The following is a 26416-nucleotide window of genomic DNA, read 5'->3' as shown; positions in this document are numbered from 1 at the left end:
GATTCGAACCTACGTCGCTACGAGCGCCCCCAAAAAACTTCAGCTGTACCTAAAAGTAAATTTCAAACGGATTCTAGGGTAAAAAATTAAAAAAAACTACAACAAAGAGTTTATCTCTCCCTGAGTATCCGTAGTGCTAAGATCGCAGTTTTTTCAAAATAGTTGCCATATATTTGAAGGTTTATCAGCAATAACTCCTAAAGTATTGCAGCTAGCTGAAATATCATTATGAACTAATTAATAGTGCATTTAACTAGGTTCAATTACAGCACTCATTGATTTATTTTATGTTCAATGATTCCCGAGATGCATTGTTTTCAAATCCATTACTTTTTCTAAACAAAAACGAGAAAAAACATTTTGTAATCTTTGGCAAATATTATGAAAATTACTATTCTTAGGAATATAGACATTATGATCTACTTTACAGTATATTTAACAATCTTCAAATTGAGCCCTGAAAGAATTCTTTTCGTTCAATATTTTCTTAGTTACAGTTTTTATTAATACCCTATTTTTATTCATCCTATTCATCTTCACAAATTAATCCGACTAATGTTATTAGACCTGAGCAGAAGAAAGCCTGCAAAAAATATTTAACAGTTGTATGTGGGGTGCGAATTTATAGTCAAGATTGTCCCTAATGATGAAAAGGTTTTCCGAGACGTTCAACATTTCAAGTGTTAATAAAGAGTGTTTTTGACTTAGTTGTAAACAAGTTTCTTTAGTAAAAGGATAATATATATGTTTCTATGATTGTTAGGATGTTTGCAATCTGGCTCAACGTTGGGCAATAAGTAATAGTGAGAAATATTCATACCAAAATTTAAAAAATAAAAATAAATGAATAAACCCATAAAAATAAATAAAATGTTTATATGCATATAAATAAAATGATTATAACCAAACTATGTACATGAAAAAATAAGGATAACATAAAATAAGTAAAGTTATAACTAATAAAAGAAAAATAATAATAAAATAAACATTAGTTACATTTGCACAATTATATACAATTATTATATACAATATGTACACTCTCGACCTGAGGATCCCCGAGCCCACTCTATCCCTCACGCATGAGGGGTACAACAAGCGTCTTCGAGATCCCAGCGCAGCCCTCTCACCTCGTCTCTGGAATTTAGCCTGTGGAGGCTGAGCAAGTGCGCAATCACTCTACATAAACGGAGCATCTGACCATTGCTAGAACTTCAGTTTTCGATTTTCATTTTACAATTCTTCTCTTGGCCACTGCCGTTTCAACCTTCGAGGTGGATTTTAGGGAAGGGTGGAACTAGATAAGGATTGAACCAAAGGATTAGGATGTTTAGAAAGGTTAGAAAATCTAAAATTTTGAGAATTTGGTGGGTATGCGTTCAAGAACAAAAGGGATATAAAGCCCTCAAAACTAACCTAAAAAAAAAAATTATTCGTATACTAATTTTCCAGAGTTCCATGTTGACATAATCAGAAATTTTAACATACATAATTAATTCTCATTCAAATTTCAAAGCATTATAACTTGAAAGAAAATTACTGAAGCTCTTTTTTACTTGTGATATGTAATGGGAGGCACCAGCTGGAATTTTTTAACTTGAAATAATTTCTTTTATCGGCATTACAAAGGAACCGCCGGTTCTTACTAATGTATATATAATTGTAAATATAAAATATGTAACAAAGACTTTACTTTATAATTAAGAATCCCTGCATGTCACCTCATATATAATAGCATAGTAAATTGGTAAACACGATAGATACCGTTGGAAAGGAACTCCAATGATTAATTATAGATATTCATATCAAGCATACCTTGGCGAGGGGGTCCATGGATCTAGTGTTTGAATTAAATATAGCGCATATTTTTTCAGTCGGTTCCCATCAGGAACCGATAGAGATATGTAGTATAAATACATAATACAAATACATAGAATATAAATATATAAACACAAATACATAATATAAATACATGAATAAATTTCAATATAATACGTGTATGGGAAACCCCTAGTTGGACTAAGAACCCCCCGTACTTGTATAAGGGCTACAATATTTCAGGTACTTTAATCAAAATTATTCTATTGTACAATTGATTTCTGTATTCCATTATTTAGCGCTAAAAAACAACAAAATTTTATGATTTTGTAAGATTCATATTCCTTTAAAATCTTCTTTGCGGAAAGAGGAAATCAATAATCGAAATGCAGTCGTGACCACTAATAGCCTCCATAATAATTACTGTCAATGACCCATTTTTAGAAGAAAAAAGATTTTTCGAAAAAAGTTTTTCGTGAAACAAGGTTTGATGGATTATAATAGTGAATTAGATTTTAAGAAGAATTTATATTAGGCACTTATTTCATCATAAGCGTCCTTGAGGCGTAAGTCGCCGAAAACTAAAAACAAAAAAAAAAATATAGTTTTTGACGATTTAAACGTAAACAGCATGGAAAATCGAATATATTTTTTCTTATAATGTTTCTATTATTTGTTTTAAAATCAAATATAAAATTGTATTATGATTTTAATTTTTTTAAATTGAAAAAATGTCTTGTTGATGATATCAGAGATTACAAAGACCTTCATGTCTTTCATGACCCAGTAAATAAATAATCAGTTATTGATCTGCCAAGTCAGACTCCATCGGACAGAAGACAAGATCACATGAATACAGAGCGAAGATGGTACATCTCACATTAAATGTTCAATAAAATTGACCCATCATCGAGATAAAGCGTATCAATCCCAGGTATCCTAGCGTTTATTAAAAGAAACGAAACAAATATAGTGATATTTAATATTCGGAGATGATTTTTTTTCTATCGTGATGCCTGATTGGGCGAAACGTTAACCTATCAGTTGCGTACTGCTATTTAAGAGGACTTAATAATTACAACCTTTATAATCACAATATTTTGGCAAATATTACAATTTTGACTTTGTTCTTTTATGAGTTATTACTATAAAAGGTTCCTCAATCAACATTCAAATAAAATAACATATAACTAATTTTATTTTTTTAAATAATTTATTTATTGTTATTTACAACTGTATAAGATATATACAAGTAAATTTGCTGTAGGTGACATAGTGACATGATACAAACATGTGGAGAGTCTACCCATTGACAGAACTCCAATAATATTTCTAGAGGAGAAGATCTCGAGGCCATCTTCTTTTCAGACGCCTAGGAGGATTATTAGGTAATGAAGGAGGAGCCAGGTTAGAACCAAGTGGATTTTTGTGGTTGGGAAGTTTGAAGGAATGGTATCTGGTTTTGGCCAAATTGGCAACATATGGGACATTGAGGTCATGATGGATGACTTGATTTGTGACAAAATAAGGAGCATTAAGGAGTTTACGAAGAATTTTGGACTGTAAGGATTGGATTCGGGAGGATTTTGATGGTTTAGTGGAGCCCCAAAGCTCAACTCTGTATGTCCAGATAGGCCATACAGTCATTGGATATAATAGTCATGTAGATCAGTCTTCTGTAATGGATTGGCAATTTAAACCGTTTGTCTAGTAAATGTTGTACTAGTCGAAATCGACGAGCAGTTTCCTGTCTTTTCGGTCTTGTGTGAGGATTCCAGGTTAGTCGTTTGTCCAGATGTAGTCCAAGGTAGCGGATCTGTTCAACAGGGGTAAGAGCAACATTATTGAAGTATACTGTAGGGCAGTCAGTAGGTTTCTAATTTATATAAATAATTTTTTTATATTTCTAATGAAACACATATTGAACTAGAATTGAACTTTGGGAACAGTTAAACCTGTGAACATCAAACGTATCTAAGGATTTCATGTCAGTCGTTTGTCCAGATGTAGTCCTAAGTAACGGATCTGTTCGACAGGAATAAGTGGGGTATTAAAATAGGATACTGTAGGGCATGAGGTCATTGGTTTACGACGAAGTGTAAATGTGATTTGGTGGGATTTATTGAAATTAATTTTAATTCTCCAATCTTGGCATCATTCTTCAAAGGTGGTGATGTGGGATTGGAGTGTTTGGGATACAATGTAAGGATGATTGTTCACTGACAATAGACATGTGTCATCGGCATACGTGGTGAGGATAGTGTTAAGATGGTTTGGGATCTCAGTTGTGAAAACTGTATAAAGGATAGGACCAAGAATACTACTCTGAGGTTCACCAGCAGACTGACGGAATAGGGATACGCAGAATCACAAGCGCCATTGCGATTTACTTGAAATAATCTGTCGGAGAGATAAACTATAACTAATTTAAAATCTTAATTGCTCAGCCTCCATTGGCTCACTACCAGTGATGCAGCGAGAGGGATGCGCTGAGACGTTTTGAGCTCTGCTATACCCCCCACACGAGTGGGCTCAGGGATCCACAGGTCGATTATGTAAATATTGTATATAAGAGTGTAAATGTGACTAGAGATTATATTATTTTTTCATACACATAGTTTGATTATGTTCATTTTCTTTATCCTTCTGTTTGTATATATTTTAAGAGAGATTTTAATTATTTTTATGTGATTTATTTTCATTACTTTATTTTTTTTTTCTTATTTCATTTTATTTTAGTATGAATGTGACCATTCATCAATATTAATTATTGCCCACAACTGTGTGGAAGATTGTAATATCTATCAATAAATAAAAAGTATCAATTTCACACTAAAAATCGTAATAAATTATTACATAACTAAATAAAACCTTACTACTTCTAATATTTTCTTATTTATATATTTAAAATAAATAAATGAGCACAATCTAATACACAAGAGATTGGCATCTTGATGGAAGTCTACTAAAAAGTAGTACTAAAGATATGACAAAGTTTAGTAATCACAATAAATCACTCAAAAATAGGATATAAATTTAAAGTAATATTTAGATATACACCAGATAATAGACAAGTTGTTGGAAATGTCTTCTTTAAGACAAAATAAAGAAGAGAAGAAGTAAAGGTTTTTTCCCCTAGAAAAGAATCCATATAAGTTGTATCTTTGCTAATAATTGATTCTGATTTTTTTTTTAAATCTTCCTGCTTATCCCGGTAATTTGTATCTTTAAAAATGTTTATAAAATTCTATATTTTATTATTTTAAAAATACCGGACGGGTTTATATAAATGCTTACTGATTACTCTCCCTAAATATCCCTTTTTATCATTACCTTCAATTTTATTCTCTCTACAGTATTTATCGATAAATGGATCTCTCCAATATAAAAAATATATATTATGTTTTCTTAATTAAACTTATGATTTTCGGCTGGTCTTCAACTAATCAGACGTAAACAAAGGCAGACTCCAGAGTGATTTGGTTCGGCTAAATATAGAGCTTGGGACCTTGCTAGCGCCTTCCGTAGCCCGAGAGAATTCAGACATCAGCCTTGTCCCACCTGGAATGGTGTTCCGTCATGTCAGTGCTAGGGAGGGCCTGGAAGTCTGAGGGAAAGGAAACATCTGACTCAGCTTCTCTCTTCAAACCGAGGGCACCTCTAATTGGACTGAGGAAGCTCTGGGGAAAACACTGACTAATATTCGACCTAGCCTTTTTAAATGTCTTAGTCACGTTTTTAGAAAAGAACAAGATATTAGGATTTTTCATGATGTAAACTTTGATTTGAGCAATAATGTATTATTATAATTTTAGTATCTCTACTTTTTATCTCAGTAGACAGAGCCTTCAGGGCAATCAGTTGATCTATTTAAAAAATTAAATATACAACAATATTAGTGTACAAAACAAAAGAGAAACAAATACTAACTTTCTTTTTTTTTACTTTATTTAGTTTATTAACAACTGTAAAAGTATTTTTACAACCATTGAATGAGATGTAGAGAGAGAGAAAAAAAACAAAAACAATAAAATAAAAAAAAAAGTCAGGAAGGCATGAAGGTTAAGGTCATCCAATGATGCCTCTCCATTAAAAATGAAATTTAAAAATCAATTTAAGAGGTCCCTATTCCAGCTCCTTCGTAAACGTCGTCTCGTATCTGGTAAGTCTAGTGTTGATAGTCCTTGAATTAGAGGGTTAGTGTGTGTTGGAAGTGCGTCGTGAAACCGTTTATATAGTGATTTAATGGTTGTTTGTACGTAGGGAGTTCGTAAGTTTTTGTTACTGATGTAGGGGGGAGCGCTACTGATCAGTCTTAGTAATTTTGATTGAAACTGTTGCAGTTTCAGTATGTTAGTTTTTTTGGCATATACGTAAATTTGTGCACCGTAAGTCCAAATTGGTCTGAAAAGGTAAGTATAAATCTTTAGTTTTCCTGAAAGTGGTAATTTTGATCGTTTATTTAAAAGATGAAATAATAATTTAAGTCAGAAATTTAGCTTTTTGTTTTGTTATTTTTATGTGAGGGGTCCATGTAAGTCGTTTGTCTAATGTCAATTCAAAGTATTTTACTGTGTCTGTCCGGGTTAAACTTCGTTCGTGTAGAAAACAGATTTCTCAATATTTATCCCTGTTTTCCATTTGATACACCATTCATGGATGTGAGCTAGGTGTATTCGTAATCGTTCTGAGGCTTGTGCTGGGTCGCCGTGCTTGGCTAAAATGGCTGTGTCGTCGGCATAAGTGGCCGTGAGAGTGTGTTCCATTGTGGGTAAATCGGAGGTATACAAAGTGTATAATAATGGCGCTAAAATAGATCCCTGCGGAACCCCAGCTTCTGCTGCGAAATATGAGGATAGTGATGAGCCCTGTCGAATCCGGAAGTATCTCTCTTCTAAATAAGACTTTAGGATTAGATAGTTGGTGCTGGGAAGAACTCTTTTCAGTTTATAAAGGAGTCCTGTATGAACTACCAACTTAAAAAAAAATCTAGAGTTTTGTTTAGGTAGAAATTAAGATACATAGGATATTAAAAAATAAAAATAAAATACAAGTACAATAAGTAAATTGAAACATTTTAAAAAATACTGAAACATTAAACCAACGGTTAATTACTAAGAAATGTATTTTTTTTTTTTATTATTACTATATTTCCAAATCGGTATGGTGGGCCTTTCATGGTTATCATAACAGTTTTTTTAAGAGTTGAAAATGGGGAGGTGGAGTATAGTCTCGTACAAGAGACACCCTTACATCCTGTTATAAGTTCTATATTAATCAGTTCTGTTATTGTCACTCAAACATTTTATTTTAATATTTTTCTTAAATTAATTTTCTTTTCTTTTTTTTCTCCCATTAGAAGTCAATTATTTATTTTGTTAAATCCATAAATATCACTGTTTTTATTATTTACTTTACTTTTATGTTTTATTAAGAATTATTATTTTAATCTATTTATTTTATCTTAATTTTTTTTATTTATAACATTGTTTATAGTTAGGGGTGATTTTTGTCTGAGACTATATCCACCCATAATCAATTGTTAAAAAAAAAATGTACCTCTTACATTAACCATGTAAGGCTCCCCCTCCCCCCAGACCTATTTGGTACTAAAAAAAATAAAAACGATATTTATACAATTAATAGAATAAATAATTAAATTATTCTGAAAAAAAAACAACATGAGAAAAAGAAACAGAAAAATAAATACATTAAAATAATAGTAATGGTAACTTATAGTATAGATCACCCCCTCACCTCGTCAAAGGATGATATATATTTGTATAAATATTATTATCTCAGTGATTCATCCTATCCTAGGTTGTCGATTTAAAATGCTAAGAACTAAATGGTAAGTTATAGTACAAAAATGTAGAATTTACAAAAGTTACTAGAATCAAATTCTAATTTATTTATTTCCTGGTATAGACGTAAAATAATACTGCAGGTCCTCTTTATTTCATGAAGTTGATTTTTTTTTTTTAATAATAATATTATTGTATAGATTAATTTAATCATATTTAAGACGGACATATACTTCGGATATGACAGAAAAATACGGCTTAATAGCCTTATAAGAGAGGATTGTCCCAAAACAGACTTGTTTTGGCCACTTTAGACTCAAAAATCGGTCAGGGACTACTTTAGTGATATTTTAAATCATTGGTTCCCAAACGTTTGTGTCCTACTGCTCCTTTCCAGGAAAAATATTGCTTAGCACCCCCAGGAAATCTTTTTTTTTAAATTTTAATAGCAATTAATAGGAAATATCTATGTATTAATTTGTCTACCTTTTTCATAAAATATAGGAAAGAAAGGAGTAAATTGGAAACATTGAACTTTGAAATTATGAAACTATTTATTGAACTCTGAATGGAATGTAATACAAAAAAAAAATTAAAACATTCGAAATCATCTTAATGAGAAGGATGAACCGGGTGCTGCTAACAATTTAGTAATCTTTGGTTCTATTTTCGTCAGTAGTATTATTGTTGACCATGACAACTTGTAGTTATGCATCGCCCCCAAATGCACCTGTGGCCTTCACCACCCCCTGGATCGCTGCAGCGCCCACCACGTAAATCTCTGTTTTATGTGGAAATATTGACTGTCTGTGTAATATATAAACCAGATACCAATCTATAGCCCGCCCCCACTTGTAAAGAGGGTCTTTCACAGAAAATATTTGAAAATTGGGTTATTAAAAGTGTATTTTAAGTCACTTCTATTGTGCATTTAGCTGTTAAACCTATCACTTAGCATATATATATATTAGGAACAATCTGTACATACATATACAAGGGAATGGTTGAATCTTTGTCCACAACTTAATGAACTTTTGAATTACTGGACCGATTTACACGCTGTTTTTTCCAAAATGTTCCTTTTCACCATGGGTTTAGAGATACTGAAATCCCCTAATTCTCCAGTATAAAAAAAGTTATGAACAAAATTAAGCGTTTTTGGTTTGTATCTCAGAGAGTATATGCTTTTGTCACTGTTATTGTACACCAATCGATTCGTCTCTTTTCAAGGAATAACAAATATTATAAAAACATAATGTGCCTCGGGGTAAAGTAGGTCAGCAAATTTGTTTTTAGAAAACAGCATTTCATATTCGTTTTTAGTATCATTTCAAAGTACTAGGATGGCAAGATTATTAACGTCTTCAGCGGCAATAGTTGACGTTAGCAAAGAGTGTTTGAAATGGGTTTGCCACTGTTATTATTGAATTATTGAAATTATTATCTACATTTTTATTTCTCTTGTATATTTCTTTCAAATCTATTTTTATTTATAATTTATTTAATGTTTCCTTATTTTACATTTGTTCTAGTGGCAAACCCATTTGAAATCTCTCGCCACATGATCAATTAATTAATAATGAAGAACTTGTGTGTTTTTTTCGTTGCCTAAAAAACTGAATGTTTATGTTTATAATAATTGTGAACGTGTTGTTTTAATATCAAGTATAAACATTGTTGTTTAGATAATAAATACCTAAAGAATCATCTTTATCATTATACAATAGGAACACGCAGTAAAGTACTAAATACCATTTTTCAAAGAAATTTAAAAAATAGACATTTTCACCTCAATTTATTCCGTGGATTTTTTTTTTTTCTTCAGGTGACTATTTTTCTGTTATCGTTCATAAATTCACTGCGTTAATAGAACCATTAGAAAGCTGAATGTCTGCTTTTTAAGCCTACTAGCCAGCGTAGATTTAATACTTTTATAGGGGCAAAATATGGGTTTCAAATAGGAAAAAAAAATTCACACGTTTTATTTTATGTCTCCGGTTCTAATCTGTTTAGTTTTTAACTTTGTAGTTTATAGAGCCTTAAACCACTGCAAAGCTTTGTATAGATTGCTCCAACAAGTATTGAAGTTATTCTTTTTTTTTTTTTTTTAAGGAATCCAACGCCGACGTAGGGCGAAAAGTTTAAACTAAAAAATTTTCTTTTCCGATTTTTTTTCGAAAATTCATATTTAATAAGGAAAAACATTTGACCACATTTTCCTAGGTCAGTCGTTCCGAATTGTTTCAATCTAGTACTAATATTGAAGCAAAATTGCGTTTATTAAAATTGTGCAAAATTGTGTTTATTATCTGTAGTTCCCTCAGTTGAGAACTACAGATAAAGGCTGTCTCTACAAAATATTGATTGTATCTGTGTAAAAATTTGCTTAATATAAGCTACAGCTTGACAAAAATTGTTTTCATTGTTAACATAGTTTTATGTATTATTATTCGACAGAAGAATTTCAAGATGATATTTTGTGCTCCGTGGACTACCTATACGGAAACTTAATGTACTAATATTAAATACCTCTTTCTGTTTTTATCCGCAACATTGTTTTGTTTTTATCTTTAATATCCAAGTTGGAGTTTGATATCTTCAGTATAATTACACATGTATCAATTAAGGGTCTAATTGGAGGAAGCCAAGGACTTTACTGGCAGACAAGCTGAGGGTCCTAATTTCGAACTATTTAAAGCGGGCATTCAAGCGAATCATCATCGAATTATAACGTAATCTCAGGCTATTTAATTCGAAGTTGATTTGTATGACTAAATGATCAGTTTTAAGCTATGTCGTGAGTCATAGTGCCAAAGGAACTTTCATAGTAAACACAGAAGTATGTTCACACACACAATTGCAAATATCTATAGTTAGTTATTTGGGTAAAATGATCCTGTTGAGAAACCAAAAGATCTTACAGTATTTCAATGTAGATCTTATCCTGCGTCTATTAATAGTTCTTACTCAGATATTTCTTGCGTAAGCTAGAAGTCCGTAATCATACAATTCCCATTTTAGATAATTTCATAACTAATCCGAAAAGTAATTTCTTCTGAACACATTTATTGTCTATGCACAATAGAGCAGATGATCGTAAAACCAATGTTTTATGATTAGCTATCTGTTGAAATAGTTCTAAAAGTTTAAAAAGCTGTCTATTGAAAAGCAAATTGAAGAAATTTGTTACATCGTCTCCACCTAAACCTGCTCACTCACTTCCTACTTTGTTTTTGTAAAGCAAAAAGTTTGTCACCTATCTTATTTAATCTAGCACTAGAATACGTCATTAAAAGTGTGATGAATACCGAAAAGGGTTTAACTTTGGGTGGTAAAATACCGGTGCTTGGGTATGCTGATGATTTGGTATTATTGGGTGAGGACAAGAAAACGATAGAACTAAATACAACCGCGTTAATAAACTCCAGTAAGGAAGTCATGAAATAAATACGGATAAAACATAATATATGATTGGCAGTAGAAACGCGAGCAATTTCAGTGATATAGATATAGGAGAAAATACGTTTAAACAGGTAGGTAGGTTTAAGTATTTAGATTCTACGGTAACTAGAATAGACGAAATTGATGAAGAAATAGAAGCGAGGTTGAAGGTGGGAAATGCTTGTTATTTTTCAATTTCGAAACTGCTTACCTGGCGCCTACCATCCAAAAACTTAAAAATTAGAATTTACAAAACTATTACCCTTCCCACTGTTTTTTATAGATACGAGACGTGGCCTTTTACTCTTAGGGATGAATAGCGCGTTAAGGTTTTCGAAAATAAAATATTACGTAAAATATTTGGACCCAAAAAGGATGAATTAACGGGAGAAGACTACACAACACTGAATTAAGAAGACTACACTCAGTAAGTATCATTCAAGTCATAGCATTGCTGCGTGTAAGGTTGTAGAGCTTAGTAACAAGCGGATCCCTAAAATGCTAATACACGCTGAAGCGAGGGGTAGGCCGAAACGTAGATGGGAGAATTGCATTAAAACTAATTTAGTAGAATAGGGTTTGAAACGGCATCATTGTAAAGATGAATATAAAGAGCGATTCGTGGTATCGGCATCGAGCCTTCGGATTTGTCAGACCTTTATTATTAAAGAAAGAAGTTTGAGAGTCCATACTGGCCATATCTGTTTCTTTGATTACCCAGGAATCAGTATATCCTTATCAACAATTACTGACCATAATACCTTTCAGAAGTGTAGATGGTTGTAATTAGTCGCTACTGAAGGTCAAACTGAGGCAAGTAGAATTCCATCTCCCGTCTTGTTTATCTTAACTCCTGTACAATTGAGGATAGTTTATACTAGACTATCCAGAAAAAACTTTATACCATTCTATAAAAAATAAAATAAAATAAGAATTAATGCTTCATTCTAGAAAGATGTCGAAAGAATTATTGGAAACTAAAAAAAAAAATTAGATATTATTAATATTTATGTTATTTTACAACGGTATTATATTTTAATCAAAATCCCATTGATTTTTTCGGAACTATTAAGTATTGCCGCATACGCTACGAAATGTCAGTTAAAATGTTTATTTGCCAGCATCTAAATACCAATACTATCCTCACCACGTATGCCTATGACACATGTATGCTGGCAATTAATAATAACCCTTAAATTGCAAACTCAAATTCCCATATAAAAGCCCTTCGAGAATGGTGTACAAATTGTAGGATTAAAATAAATCCCATGAAACCATCTCTACCCTTCGTCGTAAACCTACTAATTAGCCTAATGTACCATTAGCTACCATTTAATAATGTTGCTCTTACTCCTTTTAACAGATCCTTTACCTAGGACAACATCTGGACAAACGAATAACTTGGAATTCTCACACAAGACAGAAGAGGCATGATGCAAGTCAATTCCGACTATTACAACACTTAAGAGAAAAACGGTCTAAACTTCCAATTCATTACAAAAGGTTGATATACACGACTATAAGGTCTATCTGGGCATACAGAGTTGAGCTTTGGGGTTCCACTAAACATCTGAAATCAAATCATAACCAATCCTTACTATCTAAATTCCTTCCTTAAATCCTCTATGCTCCTTAATTTGTCACATATAAAATCATACATAAATTCCAATTGTAACCGATCTATCCCAAACCAGGTATCATTCCATTATAAACTCCCTAACCATCCAAACCCACAAGTTAAGTTTCTAACCTTACTTCCTCTTCTATTCCTGTCAATCCTCAGAGGTCCCTGGAAAGAAGATGGCCTCGAGACCTTCTAATGTAGAAATTTAGAGTGCTACCAATGTTGAGTTTCTCTACAAGCCTGTGTCATTTCATTATAATTTAACATCAAATTTACGAGATGTATTTTTATGTAAATAGAGTTGTAAATGTCAATAAATAACAAAAAACAAAATTTCATTGATATAGAATATTGTTGCAAATAATCAGTAATCTATTTCTATTTTCAGGCATGAAGTATTCCTGGGAGCGAACATCATCAAAGAATAAATGTTAATAAAAATAAGTAAGTACTTTATATGAATACATAATTCTTAAATTTATTGCTGAATATGTTTGTGTCTGAAGTAAATTGATTGTTAATTTATTGTAGTCGTAAATTGTGACATAGGGAAGGATTGCATGCTATATAATGTATTCTAGAAATAATAAGATGGCATGATGAAACTAATGTACTTAATAAAATCTGAATCTTTTACCATCAGCCTAAGAATTTAAATCGTTGGCTAAATTCTTAAAAAAACACGTGATTAGTCATAGTGCGTTGTTAGTTATCCAGTTTATCAGTAGTCACTATTAACAACAAATTTAATCATTAATGAGGGGATTAAAGTTAGAGTGGTGTATGTTAATATTCACTTGTGAAACAGTTAGTTTTATTAAAATTATTGAGATCAGTCCCAGCTTTGTGTGAGAATTAATTTCAATATTGATATGAATTTTTATTAGGTATTGTAATATAAAATAGTCTACATTTTATTTTTATTTTATCGGAATCTGGACTCGTTGTAAATGCCAGTTACACCAACTTGGTTTTAACCCCCTCAAATTTGCAAAAATAGCTAATGTACTTTTAACGACTCAATTGAAAATCATTATCGATCTTAGGCTCTTGGAACTCGCAATAAAATCAATTATGTAATTGCGATCATATTGTTTTAAGTTATCCTCATTTATTATTTGTCGGATTTTGGAGATAGGGTAACCTCATTCCATTTCTCTCATGATAGTGAGTATTGTAGAAGAACTTGACATGAAATATTATTATTTTCTCAGTTAATAATAATATTTTGTCCTAAATAAGTTATGTAAACCAATTCCGTTTCCTGGCTGTCCTTGCGAGCGGCCGCCCTAGTTCTTAAGGACAATTCCTACTCCTGAGCCCCTGAGCCGTTTCAGATGAAATTTCAGACTCCGGAAGATTTATTGGAGGACTTCGTAATGGCAGAATTAACTGTAGCTGGAATTAAACCTATATTTATATGTACAATTAATGCTAACAATGCTTTTTTTAAATGATAAATTCAGACTAGAACGTTATTTCTTAATCTGGCAAGTCTTAGTTCAAAAAATATCTCTCATTCTTAAAAGAACTAGAATACTGAAATTATACAAACTTAGTTAAAAAAAGTATGGTTATGTTATGGTACATGCGAATAAAATTTTTAAGATTTAAATCATTTTTTTTTTACTTAATGTTACTGTTGGGGCGAGGAGTGTTTCGTTAGTGAAAAACTGATTTCTTCCCCGGAGTAAATATTCGCTGGTTCGGGTTAAATAACACGGAGGACCTGAAATAAATATCACACACAGAGATATCATAAAATAATGAAGAAAATGAAATAATAAAAAATAACCTTCTCTAACCTAAGTGATACACAAATTTAATTTAATTAAAATATAAACAAAAAAGATCGACTGTTATGTCGTTGCAAAAAATAAATAATGAAGTGTGAGGTGAAAAAAACAATTTGATATATATGTACAAAAAAAAAATAGGTTAATAAACTTGAGTTAATTAGAAGCAAAAATGTAATTAGGGATTCCGGAATACAAACCTCTGGAACAATCATTGACAGGCTGGTACAGGTGCTGGGATTTGCCCATGGCTTGGACCTGGTGGCGAGATACTTCAGGCGCTGATGGAGGCATTTCTGAGGTTAGCTGAAGACGCAGAAGCAATGAGCATGACGGTTAACCAGGCAAAAACTAAATACATGGGAGCTGGCCGTGGTATAGTGGCTGCTGTTGGAGGAGAGGTGAAGATGGATCCATTTACGTTTGAATGTGTCGACCAGTTCACCTATTTAGGCGCAGTGGTCAGCAGCAATAACAGGATCGCCCTGGAAACAAGCCAGCGTCTTATAAAGGCCAACAGATGTTATTTTGTACTTAGGAAGCACTTGAGGAGTCGAGCTGTCACTCGCCGCACCAAATGCCAGCTCTACAAGACACTAATCCGGCCAGTCCTCACTCATGATCGGAACCCTGACAAGTGCTGAAGAAAAGGAAATCTTGATCTTCGAAAGGAAAATTCTTCGCTGAATATTTGGCTGTGTCAAGGTTGGCGAGAATTGGTGGAGGTGAACCAACAGGGAGGTCTACGAGCTGTTCGTGGAGGGAGATGTGATATGTGCGGCACATAAGACTGGGGAGGCTGCGCTGGGCTGGCCATGTCGTCAGGATGTCAGCGGTTGAGATCCCGAGGAGGTTGCTGGACTGTAGGCTGCATCGGACCAGAGGAAGTGGCAGGCCAAGGCTAAGATGGGAGGATACCGTCATCAGGGATTCCAGAGAACTTCTGAACATCCACAGCTAGAGAGCGGCCGCACTAGACCGAGCTACGTGGCGAAGGCTCATTGAAGAGGCCAAGATCAAAACATGGCTGTAGCGCCACGGGTAGATAGATGATTAGAAGCCAACAAAAAAAAATATGAAGCTCGATGAAAGATAAGAAAAAAAGAGAAACAGTCACTCACAGATTGTCGGTGGGTCGCGCATATCGATAATAATAAAAGTGGAGAGTCGGTAAACCAGAATGGCCGCCGGCGTGTTGGTGAGAAAGAGTGCCAGGCAGCCCGACGACTCCAACAAACGTTGACTGCACAGCGGTGACTGCCGGCGAGTCGGTGAAAGAGTTCAAAAAACAAGCCAGCTTCAACAAACAATGGCAGCGGAGCGTCCGTGATACAGTGAATCCGCGTCTCACACCGTACCAATGCATCCTAAATATTCACTGCCCTCTGCCTCATCCGCAGTTATACAGGCCCTGGACCTTCTGCCTTCTGTATCGTTCTGCACATGTTACACCACCGCAATGTATTTATAGACACTAAACATCCTTATATCCCTTATTTTTATGCATCAAATTTAAAATACAAAATTACTAATTGCTTAAAAAAAATAAACAAATGAATAAACATAAACTTATAACTAACAAAATTGAAAATCTTAAATACTTGGAAAGTAAATAGAAAAATTAACCTAAAAAGAAACGAAACAGTTACGACTTAATGAAAATTGGTATTTACCCATGTAATTTAAATAATTAAGTGAAAGAAAACTATATGAAAGATATAAAAATCTAAATGAATGATCCGACCAGGAAAATGTACCTAAAATGGATGGAAGGACCTATAAAATATAAAATTAAGTATTATATCATTATAACCTCATTGTACTAATTTATAAATAATGAAACACTATAAAAAAAATATTAAATCAAACAAAATGAACAGCCACTAAAGTATTCAGTCACTTGGTGCGTAAATTATGTTTCATGATCTGTTATACAACCCTTTGTGTGGTTAGTACTCATTGTATATCCCCAGTTTTTTTTTCTCAATACATATATTGAAGGTTCAGTTCTCATATAGGCTGGCTGTGCCCTAGAATTCTATTCTGTTCCATCGTTAACCTACAACTGATGACATAGAAAATAGATTTCATAATTCACCTGAACTCTAACCCAGTGGTTGGTTTCCAAGCTGCCGCAAGCGAATACCAGGGCGCCGTGGCAATTTTCATTGGATTTTGCAATTTAGAAGTAGAATCCTTTTAAATAAAAAGGTAACATCATCGCCTGCTTATCTATGATATGCCAACCTATCTCCAGTAATTTAGGTTTATAAGTAAACGAAGTATTTATCAATGTTCAATCTATTATTAGTACTGAACTCAAGATTAATGTTTTTTTTTTTTCTCTATCTCCTTAGAGCTGTTAGAGATGGAGTAATCTCAGTCCATTTCTTGTATACATCTCTATCCTCAGCCATTCTTCGGATTTGATCCATTGAGATTCCACATGGGAATGTGGAGAATGTGAAGGGATTCCTTTATCTACATTCATTTTAAGTAACTGTTGGTCTACCGACTGCTTTCGGGCCATTTCAACTGGAGCTCCTTCAGGAATTCAATAACAGACCTTACTCCCAATGTGGCGCATATGCTGTTCTTTCTTACAAGGATGTTATAAGATAATCTAGACACTGTTGCAGGAAAGTTGGAATGAAAAGAGAATACCAGAAGATTGGAGAGAAAATATTATTATCCCTATACATAAGAAGGGAAGTCAAACTATTTGTGAAAATTATAGACCTATTTGCCTATCCTTGGTTCTATAAAAACTATACTCTCGAATATTGGAATGACATCTGCGGGAATATGTTTAAAATGATATAAAAGACCATTATATTTCCTAATGTTTACTGATTAAAAGTATTATATTGTACATAATTTTCCTTGGATATTTTGTGTTCTGTTAAATATTCAATCTTTAAATTTGCTATATTTTTCTTATTTTCCAACATATTTAACCACTTTAAGAGTGACGATACTTGATAAGGGTTTGGCGAATTTGTTTTTTTAGTCCTACAAGGGTGCCGCGGCGAAAAATGTTTAGGAAGTCCTTTTTTTTTTTTTTTTTTGGTTTTGTAAACAATTAAAAGGATAGCTTCATAAATGAGGTAGATCCTATTCTCCAAGTTTTCAGAAAACTTAAAAACCTTTGAAAACTAATAATTCTTATTTACGAAAATAAAATTATTTTTTAACTAATTTCTTCTAATTCTCCTCCTATACATTAGAAAAATATTATTGCTAAATATTTTAACTTCTAACAATAAAACATAAATGTGAGTGTTAGGGCATACCTATTTTTTTTTTCTATAAAATATATGTCCCAACAACGTATTTATTAATTTAATCACGAATACTGGAAAAAACATTAAAATATTTTATTTACTTAAAACTTTAAGCCAGCTGGGGTCGGTGCTACGGGGCATTAAAGGGAGAAACGCGTCCTGGCTGGATAGAATACCGTACGTGTACTGCTGAAGATGCTCTCCAGGAAGGGTATGGCCTCCTTGTTCTGATAAAAAATGAAGTTTTGATTTGAATTAGGATTGGACCTATTCCAAACATATCGTAAACTGCGGTTACTTTCTTTTCTGAGGCCTACGGACTTTCCTAAAGCTATTAGAGTTGTCACAAATTAACTCCAGTCTACAATACATTCTATGGAATATACCTACCTGAAACAAAAAATAAAAAAAATTTCACTACCAAAATAAAAATATTTGATAAAGGCATCAATGTGAATGTGAATCTAATGATGAGAGCAAATTGTCAATCTATAATTTTCTACCCCTGGGTACATTTGTAAGTTATACATCAGGTTCTATATCTTAAAAACAAAATTATTTACACCATTTTATAATCTTGTATGTTCAACGTTATTATTATTTTTTTAGGCATAATTTATAAGGAAATCTTGAAAAATGGCATACATTTTAACGTATTTTTTATCCTTTTTCTATTAAAAATATTTCCGAGGTTTTAGCAGCTACAATTATTCTGAAAAATTTTTTTTCTTAAATGAAATTAAAAATGGTTATTAATTTAACAATAAAAAAATTGTCTCACATTTCAGTTATTATGACTTCCTAAGTTTTCATAGTGCAGTGATCCGAGATACTGAATTGCGCGTTTCTTCTAATTATTTCAATAATATTTGGACCATCATCCAGTGGACCCATTGTTAAATCTAAAACTTCTAGAAGAACTTTGTGTATTATAAGATAGTTAACTATCTTAGAGACTAATGCTTAAAGTGGTGAAACTCGTATGTTCATTATGGTCTCACCCGCAATGCGTTCAATATCAACTAGATGCATACCAAGTGATTTTTTTTGCATTAAGGCGACCTATTTCCATTCTATTTACCATCGAAATACCAATTTATACAATAGAAAAACTCCTCAAAGCTAGTAGCACTCAAACAAACTAATATAACTGATTTTTTTAAACCATATTTTTCGTATTGTTTTCAAACATAAAAGTGCATCCATATAAAAACTATAATATATAATATAACTAAAATATGCAATTAACATTTTCAGTTTCATGGGTGTACCCAGCGATGCAGGACTGCAGTGCACCCTGGATGCAAAAAATAAAATTATTAATATAATCCCAGAATTCCCGAATTCCCCCCCTAAAAAGCCTTAAACCACTGCCAGGTTTGATGTAGATTGGTTAATCCGTTTTGAAGTGATTTACATTTTTTAGATTTAAAAAAAAATCACTTTATAGGGCAAAAATGTTAGGCTAAAAAATTTTATCTTCCGATTTTTCCGAATTGAATATATTTAAGGGTTTCATGAGGTGCTAAAAACGAATATCAACTTTGTTTCAGTCCTGAAAAATCTTTTCCACACTTTCATAGGTCAGTTGGTCTCAATTTTTTCAATATTTTGAAAAATATACGAAAACTATCCATATTTCATGTACTATATAATTGAGAATATGATGGATAATAAAATTCCCTTAAATAATAAGAAAAATCACCTAAATCGGGCCAGTATTAACAATGATACGGCGATGTTGGTTGTTATCAAATACGTTACCATGGTTACCGTCTAATCACATCATATATATGTATGTATGTATAAAAGGGGATGGTAAAATCTTTGTCCACAATAAACTTTAGAATTACTGGACCGACTCGCGTGCAGTTTTTTCAAAATAAAATTTTTTTACCCCTAAACATCTTTTACCACACTTTCATATGTCAATCGGCCTCAATTGTTTCAACATCTTACTATCACAGTGAGCAGGTTCATCTCTTTTCGAAGAAGAAGAAAAAATATTAATGACTCTCTTAAAGGTTTCTTGAGGTGCTAATAACGAATGTCATAGCATATATTGATTCAATTTATGTTTTCAAATCATAATAATGGATTATATGTAAATGTTTTATTTTAACTAAAGATAATAATTTATATCGAACTATCAGTGTGATTATTAAATCTATGTTCATCAAACATAGCAATAGGGAAGCATTTCCGGGTCAGCGAGTTTGTACATATTGTAGCATTTTATATTTTATAGTAATGTATTGTAGAAAAATGCGATGTTAACAAACATTATAAATATTCTATTGCAAACTCTATAATAACACTCATTATAAAACAAATACAACTCATATATATAGAACGATAATAATGATTGATAGGAAAACAGAAAATTATATTACATAAATAAGTTACAATTTTCAAATAATTTCACTTATATTTCCAATTATAAGATGGAAAAAAAGTATAAAATACTTTATTAAAAACTATTTAATCCGCAACGCATACAATTTTTTTATCTCTATGAAGTGAAATTTATAGGTATATTTACCTCCTAACTCATTTTTTATTTGATAGTCAAACTAATTATATTATTTTTTTATATTATCACTTAATCACGAGCTGATATATACTAATTACTACTACGATTATAAAATTGCAACCATCACTAAACTGTAATCATTGTTAAGGACTATTATTGGACACAATAATTACAGGTGCTTATAGTGTTAATAATTCGAAAAAAAAAATTATTTTTTTTAAAAAACGGTGAGGTAATTATTAGTGATAAATGTCGTTTGTCGTGACTTGGGAGTACTATAAATAGTTATAGGAATAATAGATCGTCCCACGATGAATTGGTGACGCCACAAGTTCATCGAATGTGTTCATGAATACTCACTATAATCCATCACTTTATAATATTAAAAAAATAATAATATTTTTATTTTTGGTTTGTTAGTTACTTGAGCCATAGCTTTTGTAAATTTGTCTCTTTTCTTTTTCAAGTCGTTATTTGTTTTCTTTGAAGTCGTTTTTATTGATACTTGTCATTCGTCTTCTGGAATTTTATTAGAAAAATGATAATGATTTGAAAATTATTTTGTATCCAAGAAAAGGTACTCAAGTATTTCCGAGACTAGGCACTAGGATACTATTTTGCACGCTGAATGTTAAAGTAGAGGAGAAAGTAGACATCAAAGATGTGTTAGTGAACTTGAATTGTGCAAAATATTAAATATAAGGATCTCTTTTCTATATATTTTTTTGTTCTTATTTTTGTTTGGACAATAAACCCAAGTTAATTGCCAATTGGATTTTTTTTTTAAGTGAAGACAAAAAAAAATTTATTTTTTCTATTTTGTTCAAAGAAAGAAATAAAAAAATTATTATTGATTTGTTGAAAGAAAAAAAAACAATAATCTAATTTTTCAATTGTGGAAAAATCAAATCCACTCTGGATTGTATAGACTCTTCTGCTCGATATTAAGAATAACAAAAAAAAATCGCTTAATATGTTGGAATATTGGTGGCAAGAGCGGGCGGAATCCATCACTGTCTTTAGGGGGCGCCAAAAATTCTAAGTTACTAAAAACAATTCCCACTGTCAGTTGGGATTTGAAAATGAACATTTTAGGTTGTAAGTTTGCAATAGAGAAAAAACGTTTTAAAAAAATTACCATATCACTTAAACTACGTTATATTAGTCATTTATTAGAAGATTTTGATTGAAGACATGTATTGAATTAAGTTAAGATTGGCATTAATATATACTCCATCAAAAAAACTTTCACTACATTTCAGTCTACAAAGGTACAAAATCTACATCCTCAGGTACAAAATCTCTATGTTATAAGGTTTCATTATTATTACTCATGTTACATTAGTTACTAACAGTGTTACTATAGTTACTCATTGTTCATAAATTGATGATCATAACAGCACATAACAGAGAGATTTTGTACCTGAGGATGTCTTGGTAGGCTGAAACGTAGTGAAATCATGAATAAATATTTCTAACTACATTTACGATATATTACTGCCAGTTTTGTTTAGGATAAAAATTTTTATGGTACAATATAAAGTTATCCCAAAAATAAATTATTATCTTCTTTAGGAGGGATATGTGATAGAAATTATTTGCACAGTAAGGATGCTCTTTCGCCAATAAATAAAAAGAGAACTATATAATTAACGAGCTGATTATACAGCTTGTCTATGTTCAGAGAAACAAGCAAGGGTATCGTGTGGTTTGCAGATAATAATATTGGATGACTAAGTTCCATCTATTCTATTTAAGTACTACATAAATCGACTTTATTACGACTTAAGTTGTTGACTTAGAAATTGTATACTTTTTTTTTTTTTTATAAATATACAGCGTATTCAATCGATTGATTACTTGAAACATTACAGTCAGTGGCGTAGCTAATAATTTGTTGTCAGCAAGAGAAGGAAGGAGGGAAATCATAAGTTTTCAGAAAATTTTGAATACATTTTTGCATTTTGAATTTGAACTTTTCACTTTCCCATAGTGCATGTTTTCACTCGATTACATTAGTTTTATTTTCTATTTAAACACAAAGTTATATCTGTCATCTCCCAATTTTCTTAGTTTCAAAGATTTTGACATGTAATAAAAACGTAGAAGAATTGAAAAAATATCCAAAAATGAAGCAATTTAACTTTGAACATGCCTGAAAATAAATAAAATTATATAAACTGTTTAATCTGTTAAAAGTTTGTTTTCAAAAATAATAAAAAATTATATTTAATCGTAATGGTAATTTTAATCAGCTCGTAAATAAATTTGGAAGTGAGATGCACCTTTAAGTTTTCGAAAATAAATCGTGGACATTATTATGATTAGAAATTGAATAATAATCCTACGAATAATCAATTGAAAATAAAAGAATTATGGAATAATATACATTTTATTCCTTAACGCTCGTGTCTTACAAAAAAACTATATAAGTGTATGTTAAAACATAAAAATCCTATCCCAAGTCATGACATCACTCCCGGCTACTTCGGCCTCACAATTTTTGCAGTTTGAAGTATATTCTCAAATTTCAAATTTTCCAAATGTCAACCTTTTGACAGTTGAAGGAAATATATATATTTTGGATTCTGATAGTTCAAGTTTTTTTCGCTAACGAGGAATGGAAAAAACAACAAAAAAAAAAACTCGATAGATGGAATGTTGAGCTATTTCATGAAACTAGTTTGTGCTTCTGCAAGCTAGATTTTTATTCTAACATAAAACAAAAATACGAATTAGTAAAAATATATAAATAAGTTTTGGAAATTTGGAAGTTTGTTTTCATTGTTAAAAACTCATATGGAAGTGTTCTTTAGCTATTGAATTCAATTGAATGGTCCAAATATAATGTATTTATATTCATTGTCATTTTTCTGTATTATTTTTATATTAAATATAAAAATGATATAATGTAATATACTATATCATACTGGTATGTTAATTAATAAAACATTTTTATTTATTTATTGCTATTTACAACGGTATTTACATTAAAATACTTCAAGTAAATTTGACGTAAGATCAAAATGGAGTGATGCCGGCATGTAGAGAAACTACCAATTGGTAGCACTCTAATCATATTTCTACACTAGAAGGTCTCGAGGCTATCTTTTTTTCAGGCACCTCGGAGAATTGTCAGGAATAGAAGAAGCAAGGTTTGAAACTAGTGGGTTTTTATGGTTAGGGAGTTTATAACTGTAGGATTGATATTTAGGTCGGTTACATTAAACATTAAAATCTTTATGTATGATATTATTTGTGATAAAGTATTGAGGATTTTACGAAGAATTTAGGATTGTGAGGATTCGATACGAGAGGAATTCGAGGGTGAGTCAACGCTCAACTTCGTATTTCCAGATACGCCTTATTACAGTCATGTAGATCAGTCTTTTGTAATGGATTGGAAGCTTAGACCGTGTATCTAGTAAGTGCTTTAATAGTCGAAATCGACGTGCAGTTTCCTGTCTTTTCAGTACTAAAACACTATTTTTTTAATTCATACATTGTATTAAAAAAAAAATAGAAAACTTCAATTTAAAATTACCTACATTTAGATTATTTATAAAATTTATCCCACTATTAATATTAGGATTGATTCCAATATATTATTATAATATATATTCTATATTAGTATAAATAGAATTATAGATATCATTGTAGATTCCATTATCATTTTAGTATATATTACAATATAGTTATTATTTTATATATATATTTGTAATATGTTTGTATCGGTTTCCTTAGTGATATAATTGCTTATTCTGAAATGGATATCAGTGTAGATTTCAATATTGATAATAGTATATATTTCTACATTGGCATTAGTAAAGATTCCGACATCTATATTCAGTAATATATATTCCAATATCGATATTAGTATCAATTCCAATACCAATATTACAGATTTCAATACAAAATATAGATTCCTAAACCTATATGAGTATCGATTCTAATATTGATATTTTATTTAAGATATAATGTCGGGAGCCTGTATTTCAAAATTTACTTCTGTTAATACGTCCATAATTGTGTTCTACGATATGTAAAATGTATGCAAATGCGGCGAGTTGGTGAATATTACCCACTGGCATTTGGTGGGGGGAACAAGTCAAGCAAGTGGGCCTAGTGGTCCTTTCTGCCATCCCCTGACGGCTACTTGGGTTGCCGCTGCATACTAACCAAGGTGGGGGAGTGTCAAAATTCATTCTCCGGGATCGCCGAGAAATGAATGTTAACTGACCCAGGTGGGAATCGAACCCACAACGTTACGAACTGAGCGCACAGGGACCTGCGCCCCAACCCCACATTTGGTCTTATATGTATGTATTTGACGAAGTCAAGAGTTAGGTCACTCTTTTTTTGTAAGATTTTTTTTTTAAAAGTAAGTCTGATCTAAGTTAAATTGGAGTGTTACAGGCGTGTAGAGAAACTACCCATTGGTAGCACTCTAAAGACATTTTACATTAGCTGGTCTCGTGGCCATCTTCTTTTCAGGCGCCTCGGAGGATTGTCAGGAATGGAAGAGAATGCAAGGTTAGAAATTAGGGGGTTTCGGTGGTTAGGGAGTTTATAATGGAAGGAGTGAAAACTGGTTCGGGTTAGATCGGTTACATAGGGAACATTAAGGTCTTTATATATGATTTTATTTGTGACAAAGTAAGGAGCATTGATGATTTCACAAAGGATTTTGGATTTTTTGTAAGATAAGGAGTTTTTTTTTATAATAATAAAACTTAGGTAAATATAACAAAAAAAATTACATAAATCAAATTCAACTAGAAAAACCAAAAATAAATTCTTGAACCTTTAATGCTCCTTACTTTGTCACAAATCAAGTCATCCATCAGGACCTCAATGTTCCATATGTTGCCGATTTGGCCAGAACCAGAGACCATTCCTTCCATGATAAACTTCTCAACCCAAATCCACTTGTTTCTAACCTGGATTCTCCTTCATTACCTAATAATCTCCTTAGGCGTCTGAAAAGAAGATGGCCTCAAGATCTTTTCCTCTAGAAATGTTATTGGAGTTCTATCAGTGGGTAGATTCTCCACATGTTTGTTTCATGTCACTATGTCACCTACAGCAAATTTACTTGTATATATGTGTATAAAGTTGTAAATAACAATAAATAAATTATTTAAAAAAATATTCTTGAACAATAAAGATATGTCAAGGTACGTATGTCAAGATCATGACCTACTATTGGTTACTTTTGTTTTCTTTTTTGAAGGTCTTAAGCGCTCCCTCCTAATCCTATCACCGTGAAGTAGTTTTGAGCCCATTCTATACCCAAAAAAAGTAGGAAATCTTGAACCTCAAATACCGAAAAGACATTGAACAAATGGCGTGCTACACGAAAAACCTAAAAGCGTAGGAAGGCTGTAGGAGATAAATAGAAGGTTAAAACAGATGGAAAGATAGGAGTGCTGTACCATACCAAAATTTCTTCTGAACACTGACGCAAGAGCAGTTCTCTGAACAATGGGACTTGGACGTCAATTGAGAGGTGATTTATTGTCATCGTCCATTACGTGACTTTATTTTAAGAAATCATGGAGTTATTAGGAAACGGGAACGAAGTCAAATATATCCATACGATAAAAAGAAACAAAATATTAGTCTGTTGGAAGATTATTTGGGTAGTGGTCAATAAAGGTATCAAAATAGTAAAAGAAAACTATTTATTGTTTACCAAAGTTTCGTCCAACATTGCAGCACTTCCTGAGGGCTAAATGAAAAACAAGATTCAAAAGTTGTATGAATTGACAAAACGTTAAACTAAATATACAGAGAAAATTAGAAAATAAAAAAAAATTTTTTTGTTTAAAAAATATAATAATATAAGAAAGAATTTATATTGGAGTTGAAACTAGTTACTAATGGAGTAAAAGAAACTATTGTTAACCAACGTTTCGGCCCCCTTTAGTTGGGTTAATATTTATTGTTTTATTGCTTATTTATTGTTAAACGTTAGTTAACAATAAATAGTTTTCTTTTACTATTTTGATACCTTTATTGACCGTCACCCGGACTATCTTCCTACAATCTACTTCATACGGTCATCTTCTTCCAATAAAAATATTAGTCGATAAATTAATGATTTTGAAATTAAATAT

The 26416-nt window shown here is 31.8% G+C and overlaps 1 protein-coding gene across 2 annotated transcripts in view; it reads left to right on the top strand.

The window, feature by feature from the left end:
• Positions 1-26416, top strand: part of LOC106685093 (ABC transporter G family member 23) — a 207867-nt gene that overhangs the window by 140675 nt on the left and 40776 nt on the right. For both annotated transcript variants that reach the window (XM_014427586.3, XM_024364304.2), the window contains one exon: positions 13073-13128. In XM_014427586.3, the coding sequence (XP_014283072.1) occupies positions 13113-13128 (16 nt within the window). In that variant the 5' untranslated portion in view covers positions 13073-13112. The remainder of the gene's footprint in view (positions 1-13072; positions 13129-26416) is intronic.

The sequence above is a fragment of the Halyomorpha halys genome, unplaced genomic scaffold (assembly GCF_000696795.3).
Source record: "Halyomorpha halys isolate HHAL.00 unplaced genomic scaffold, Hhal_1.1 Scaffold657.1, whole genome shotgun sequence".
NCBI classification, from domain to species: domain Eukaryota; kingdom Metazoa; phylum Arthropoda; class Insecta; order Hemiptera; family Pentatomidae; genus Halyomorpha; species Halyomorpha halys.
This window is presented reverse-complemented; position numbering and strand designations above follow the sequence as displayed.